At 39.2% G+C, this 7793-nt stretch overlaps 1 protein-coding gene across 1 annotated transcript in view; it reads left to right on the top strand.

Moving 5' to 3' along the window:
- Positions 1-962: 962 nt before the first annotated feature.
- Positions 963-7793, top strand: part of GRIN3A (glutamate ionotropic receptor NMDA type subunit 3A) — a 263518-nt gene continuing 256687 nt past the window's right edge. The window contains exon 1 of the mRNA XM_083183908.1: positions 963-2339. Within this exon, the coding sequence (XP_083040034.1) occupies positions 1368-2339 (972 nt within the window). The 5' untranslated portion in view covers positions 963-1367. The remainder of the gene's footprint in view (positions 2340-7793) is intronic.

The following is a 7793-nucleotide window of genomic DNA, read 5'->3' as shown; positions in this document are numbered from 1 at the left end:
AGATTGACTACATTTTAGCCAAAGCACTGTAAAGTTAAAAAGGTATTGTCCAATTTGGGTGGTTGGAACAAAAAATCTGGTAATGTACAGTATTGGTAAATTGGTGAATTTAACTAATTTGACTGAATTACCATTTTTGTCTGTTTGTCTTGTTTGGAAGTAAATTAGCAATTATCTTTTGCACACTTACATTACAAGATTTTGGACATTAAATCTTGGTGTTTGGCCAACTTAAAAACACATATTTTTTTTATAATAAAAACAGTCTTAATTCATTTAACATATTTATGATGATTTCTGCAAACATACTAGCATATAATACAGCAATTTCTGAAACATGCCATAACATAAACACATGATCTACTGTCATTAACAAATAAGGGTTAAAAAACTGTAGCAATTCAAAGCCATATGCAAAATCGGTAAAGCAATATGTTAGTTAAAAAAAAAAAAAAAACTTAATAAAGTACTCTGACGAACTTAGAATTTGGGATCGATACTGCCTGATCATGTTGGTCTGGCCATTTGCTGCTGTCACATGACAGCTATCATTAGTCAATTGTGGCACTTTGCCAAATATTATATAAATTGCTCGGAGCAAATGTATTTTATATACCAGATGTCATACCTGCTCAGCAGTAATAACACATACAGCGGCATGTAATGACTGACTGGAATAAATAGCTTTCTCTCATACAAGCAGCTGCAGTATAACACCCAGGCAGAATCCTCTGTGTAAAATTCTGATCAGCAACGTTCCATCTATTTGAAATCTCGGCTCATTACTGCAGCAGGGGGAGGGGCGGGGAGGCGGTGACCGAATGGAGCTATGGGAACGGTAGTTCTCACGGTACTCCCTTAGCCTACGCTGATCAACCATCAAACTACGTATCCCAAAGATCCTTGCGCAACCAGAGCAACTGGAGGTGTGCGGCTCTCTCTGTATGTATTTCTTTTAGTGGGATGTTAGCGCAGCCAAGCGACCATTCAGACTAGCTATTAAACCTTCAGGCATCGTGCAACTTTTCCCAGTGAAAGGAGGATCCCCTTTTTAATTCACTTTCCAAAAGAGGATAATAAAATATACGATGGCAAGCAAATTTACAAAAGATGATTGTATTCATTTTCAGGAATAACATAGTGTTTCTGGTTCATTATTACTGACGGGTCACCCTGGACTATTCCTGCATACTGTGTCATATTCCAGCTGCGACTTTCTCATGTTGCTGTTACTGAGCAGGGAGCTGGAAGGAGAAGTTTGCTGATGGAGAGCGGACCCATGTCTGCAGTGTGATGGGCTGCGCTGTACAGAGATCCCTCCGAGTGGCCATGCTTGATGCATCCTGACAGTGTGGTTTGGTTTGCTGATGTTTGTTGGAGCCACAGAGGCAGCCAGTGAGAGAGGAGCTCAGAAGTTTTGTGGAGAGAATGAAGCGTTTGTTGGGATCCTGCGCGCTCTACTACTACTGCTGCTGCTGCTGCTGCTGCTGCTGCTGGTGAACACACGCAGCGAGAGGAACATCGCTCCCATCTCCCTGGACATCGCCAGTTACCGCGGCGGGACTGCAGCTGCCACTTCTCCCCGTCTTCTGCCGTTTCTGTCAGTGATGTGTAGATTTACTTGGTGGTACCTGACGCTGAGCAGGGTCTGCCTGCTGATCCCCTGCGCTCTGGTGCTAGCCAGGGTACCTAGCTCTTCCTCGCACCCTCAGCCCTGTCAGATCCTCAAGAGAATCGGGCACACTGTGCGGATCGGGGCTGTCCAGCTCCAGCCCTGGAAGACAAGGGGCATTATCGCCCAGTACTCACGAACTTGGCCTGAAAATGAAAGCGGGCAGCAGAAGCCGGGCGCAGGTGGGGACAATGGTGCAGAGGAGGCAGAGCGGATGGACCGGTCGGACAGGATGAAAGGAGACAAGCGGGATCTCATTAGCCCCACTTTAGAAAGAAAGTCTAACCATGGCCCTAGGAGTTCTATTGGCCACAGAGGTGGGGACGAGCTGCTGTTTCCCAGGGATGCGCTACTTTTGGCAGTGGATAACCTGAATCGGATGCCAGGTCTTTTGCCATATAATCTCTCATTGGAAGTGGTGATGGCTATAGAAGCTGGGTTAGGGGACCTTCCCATCCTACCAGTTTCATCCTCCAGCCCTTCTTGGAGTAGTGATCCGGTTTCCTTTCTCCAGAGTGTCTGCCATACGGTAGTGGTCCAAGGAGTCAGTGCCATCATTGCTTTCCCCCAAAATAAAGGAGAGATTTTGGAATTGGAGTTTATATCATCTGTTTTACAAATACCAGTTGTTAGTATAGTGAGAAGTGAGTTCTTTCGAAAAAGCGAGGTAAGAGAAATTGTTTTGGTTGCATTTTTTTTTTAAAGTCTACAATGATTATGTGTAGTAGCTAATAAAAGTTTGTATTGCTTTATTGGATAAACTCAGGTTAAAAAAAAAAAACGAATGCACCGGTTTTCTTATTAAGTCTTCGATTCTGTGCTAAGGGCTTTCATTCAGGACCATGGATAGTTCACACTGATAAAGCCAAGCAGGACCATGGATAGCTCACACTGATAAATTTTAGCAGGACCATGGATAGCGCCTGATAAAACCAATCAGCTGTGAAAGCCTTGCAGTTACTATGCTACTAGCTGTGCTGTGCCTGCTCTGTCAGGTGAGCAGCGCTGCTGTTACTCAGCATTTCTGAATCTCTAGAACTTTTATATTCAAATAAAGATGCAAAGAGATCTTAGTTACATTTTTCAAACATTCATGATATTACAAGTTGTTAAAACACTCATTTTAACTATACTGTAGTAAGAGACACACACACCGAGTATAATATATTTGGAATATATGCTGTATTTCGAATTGTGCATACACATTGATGTCGTCATATTTTAATTAGGCAATGCAGGCGATGATTCTAGTCCCAGTTTCCAAATGTAACGTTAGAATTGATTTCTTTGCTGTGCTACAGTATATTGATTGGGCTACATTATTTTTTAAATTAACTACAAAGTTTAATTGCACTTTCTCTCTCTCTCTCTCTCTCTCTCTCTCTCTCTCTCTCTCCACCCACATGCACACACACACACATTTACACATACATACATACACACATACATACATACATACATACATACACACACACATATATATATATATATATATATATATATATATATATATATATATATATATATATACTGTAGTACATACATACATCATACATACATAGATACATACATACATACATACACACATGCATACATACATACATACATAATAGCATACTAATAGCAATAACATATTAAACAGAGTCATATGTTAAATATCCCAAGGCTTATTTTTATCATTTGCTTAGTGATATTTTATGGGGAAAAAAGTTTACAAAAGATCCCTCATAAATCAGCTTATTTCCCAGCACATGTCCAGAAGGGTTTTTTATGATGCCAGAGGAATTGATGTCATCTGGCTGGTAATGGCTAATTAAGTTTTATCTACAATGTGCTTTCAGTCTTCTCAACAAACCAGATGTGTGATGCTTAAGGAAAGTGGTTAGAAAACCGGTGCCAATAGCATAAAGTAGGAGATGCATAGTATTTGTTCCATCATTTCTTCATAATGTGCTATCATAAAATCCACAAGTGTAAACAACCCCCTCTCTTTATAGTTTAACATCATTCTGGTTATGATACAGTAACCATTTTCTCTAATTAATAGGAGCAACATTTCAATTACAGGTAGCACCGGGAGCTAGTGCTGGTGCTATAGTTATCACAATATACTGCTCTATTTAATGGAGATATCCACTAAATACTCTACTACTGGTTTATTTACTTTTGATTAAACCTTTTCTCCCAATTAAAGCCAGCAAGTACTAATTAGTGTACCACACTGCTCATGATATGTGTCACATCACCCTACAGCACCTGCTATATTCATTTTGATCAAACAATCTGATTCTGTTGAATATTTTAGCTGTTGATTGAAGCCAATTGGTTGGCTGCTGTTACTACTTCTACCTCTTTTTATTGACATCTTGACTAAAATCAGATCTTATTTAAAATTGTCCATACTGTCAGGCTTAGTATCTCTTATTAGAGTGGTTTGATGAATAATAAAATATTGTTAATGGAGATCTATTTTGATTTCAAGATACTGTTTGTTTAGTTGGCACAGTTTATGTCTGCTCAGAAGGAGCTTCTATTTTAATTGATCAATTAACTAACTGGCAAATGTACACGTTTTGTAGAACAGGACACACCCCAAATAATACATTGCATTTCATGTGTATCCAATAATGAGCGAGCAGCAAATGTTAGAAGTTACAAACTAGGGGATATATTTACTAATGCTTCTAAAAATGCTCAGTTGCATCTTAGAAAATGATAGACAGTATCTGCTTGGTTGCTATGGGCAACATCACCTCTTTTTTTAAGCTTTGGTAAATTTACCCCAGGTAAGCTGTTACGGAGGTGAACGCAAGTCTTCCCTAATTACCTCTGCATTGCGTGCAAGAAGCAAAATTCAGATATTCATAAATATGTAGGATTATTTATGCAAGTACACCGCCCCTATTCTTATGCTGTTTCATAACATTCACACGTCACACTTTTGTACTAGCCTTATCCTCTGTGAAAAAGATTTCCATGAAAAAAGGTGAAGTTATGCATACGCACAACTTTCCATAGCCCGCAATTCAATTGACACACCCTCACTAATATATCCTACACATGATGCCAAATGCTGCATTACCACATACTGTAGTTTTGTCCAATCACCTGCATGTGGATGTAAGGGCCTGATTCAGAGTTGTATGATATTACGCAGCCACAGGGTATGCATCTGGTGTAAATAGACTCTTCCGGCCTTCTAGTAAGGAGCAAGACACCAAGAGATCTTGGAAAGGCGCTTGATATGAGTGTGCTTGAGCCAAGCAGAAGCAGCAGTAAGAAAAGAAAGAGATAGTCAACCCCAATGCAGTTAAGAGAAACAAAGGAAGAGATTTAACTGCTCTAGAGTATAGAGTAGTCAGGCATTTGGCATATAAGTACAATAATAAAATGTAAAATACAATGTAAAAACATTTAGTCTCTGTGAGGTGTCCAGAAATTATTGGTATAAAAAAAATAGTCACCCATATTGTCTGCCAGTTAGGGGGCAGCCATATTGATGTCCACACAATGCTGGATCAATAATCCAAAATGAAAAAGGAAATGTCCTCAGTTTGCAGTTCTAGCTGACTTACTCATGCCAGAATGGCTGCTTATATTAGCAACTGTTCCTATTGCAGATGATCACAACAACAAACAGATTCCACTTCTGGGTTTGGTCCTAGCTGTATTCACTGCACAAGTGTGCCATGGTTTGGCATGCACATGCTTTATAGAAGGAAGGGGATTGATCTGAAGGGAACCCTCTACTCTGCACTCTCCAATTGATCTATCCATACATAGGGAATATTGGCTAATGTTTTCTTTTGATGGCATTACCTATAGAAGGCAATATTTAAAAGTCTAAGCTTTTAGAGCGTATCAAATTGGACAAGATCATCATGAAAAAGATATTCTGTGGATACAATGGATTCACCTGTTCTTTCATAAACCTTTGATAAATGTTTCTATTACCTAAAATTGAGATAGTTATGCTGAAAAAGGAATTCTGGGAAATGAATGTTTATTTATAATCATCTGCAATACACTTCATTAGGTGGATCTCATGCTTATAAGTGGTGTTCTAATGGATACAAGTCAACACCACATACCATGCTTATAAGTGGCTTTTTATATTGGCTACAAATGCCTGCAAAATAGTTTGCGCATTATATGTGTTCATATTGACAGGTATTGGGCAATAGACCTAGTGCACCTTATATAGGAGAGTTCGTTTTTTTTGCCCTGTCATAACAATATACAGTAATAAAAACATTGATAAGTACAATAGCCACTATACCATTGTACACTTACTTTCATGATTTTTGAGGAAACTCAAAGAAAAACTGTTCTAATGGGATAACATAAAAGTTGAAATTTACCAATTTATTGGTAGAGATACTGTATGTGGGAATTGCACATTCATGTACATCATCAGTGAGCCATCCAATCTGATGGAAGAATATAGCAAACTATCATACACCAGATTGTGCAATTTGTATGGCCACCTGAATTATACTTTAGTCGAACATCGGTAAGGATGGGATACACAGCTTTCTGATGTGTACCAGGCCTTAAGGTTCCCATACACGGAGTGTTGTGCTTCGTACATTTTGTACTAGATGCCCATACATGGAGTGATGTGCTACAGCAGCATGCTTTTTGTACAAGATGCAATGCTATCTAGTACAAAATGTATGGAATGCACATACTCTTTGTGCTGTGCAATGTGGTGTGCAAGGGAGAGCGCATCGCATCGCATGGAGAAAATGCTCCATGTAATGGCACCTTTAGACTGCAATTACAATTATGTTGGTACTTTTTCTGGTACAATACAGTATATACAATATAGTTGTGTAAATATCTTTTTAACTTATGAGCATTACACTGTTAAATAATTATATTGTACAAGGCCTGGCTTTATGTTTTGCTGTATCCTAAAGAAATTTGAATCACGGCTCCCTAGAGTTTCAGATTTTCTTTCACGGCACCCCTAGCCCAAGAGTTTCTTAATGTGAAAATCAAAAAACAAACACTAAATGCACCAAGGAAAACACTGGACATCACCATGCAAACTGGGGTGGCTTCCTGCCTTCCTGGGCTGGGCAGCCTATTTCACTGGATGTCAGTTGCTCTATATATTCTCGGAGCAGGGTGCCGCTAATCTAAGTCACTTAGATTAGCAAGTGCTATAGAAATCATTCAATGGTCGGCGACCATCAAATTATTTTCAGCCTGAACGCATGCCTGCGAATAGAGGTTTATGCAAAAAATCCATTTGCAGGCCTGCTGGTACATTCAGCGTCCAGTGGGGGCGGGCATTCGCAAACCGGGGGGGCGTTAGTTGGCTCGCAAAGCAATATACTGCTACTTTACGAGTCAACCAGAATCAGGGCCTGAATGCAGATTGCATGCGGCTCTGAATCGGACCTTGTTCTTCACCAGTACACAACAACTTACTTACACAATCTACATTGTATTTATACACAATAAAGCCTTGTGCAATGCAGAACCTTTTTAAAAATACATAGAACTTTGTAGTGCCCAACATCTCTGTTGAGGAGTCCTAGCTGTTTTTCAAGTTTTAAGAAGCCTTATAAAAATGAGCTCAGCTGCAAATTTACAGTATAGGGAGGCACTCAGCTCTCCCTGTCAAGCATAGAGATGCATTAGAAAAAGTGTTCTTAAGGCAAAGAAAAGCAGTAGAGTACTCTTTTTTTAATGAAACTGTCATTAAATGTAATATAGAAACACAGACGACACTGTACACTAAGAACACCATAGGAAAATATAAAATGAGATACTGTACGTAGTAAAATAATAGAGGCATCCTATTTTTATACTGTAACATAGAGTACTTGTATACTAGAATGTAAATAAATAGAAATATTGTTAGTGTTAGCTCAGCATTAATACAGCTTAGTACAATGCATAAAGCAGAGGAATCACATCACACTGTGCTTAATACAAGTAAGTGGATCGGATGGCACTCAGACGGACTTCATAAGCAAACAATAAAGACACCAACGTTTCAAATCTCTTAATGGATTTTTCGTCAGGGACACAGAATACAGAAAAAGTGCTTACCTTTATACCATACACACAGTGAAACAAATCCCTTCACCTGCTGCTGCCCGTCTGC

The sequence above is a fragment of the Crinia signifera genome, chromosome 1 (genome assembly GCF_055691185.1).
Source record: "Crinia signifera chromosome 1, ASM5569118v1, whole genome shotgun sequence".
In the NCBI taxonomy this organism is placed as follows: domain Eukaryota; kingdom Metazoa; phylum Chordata; class Amphibia; order Anura; family Myobatrachidae; genus Crinia; species Crinia signifera.
Note: the sequence above shows the minus strand (reverse complement) of the source record. Positions and strands in the feature narration are given on the sequence as shown.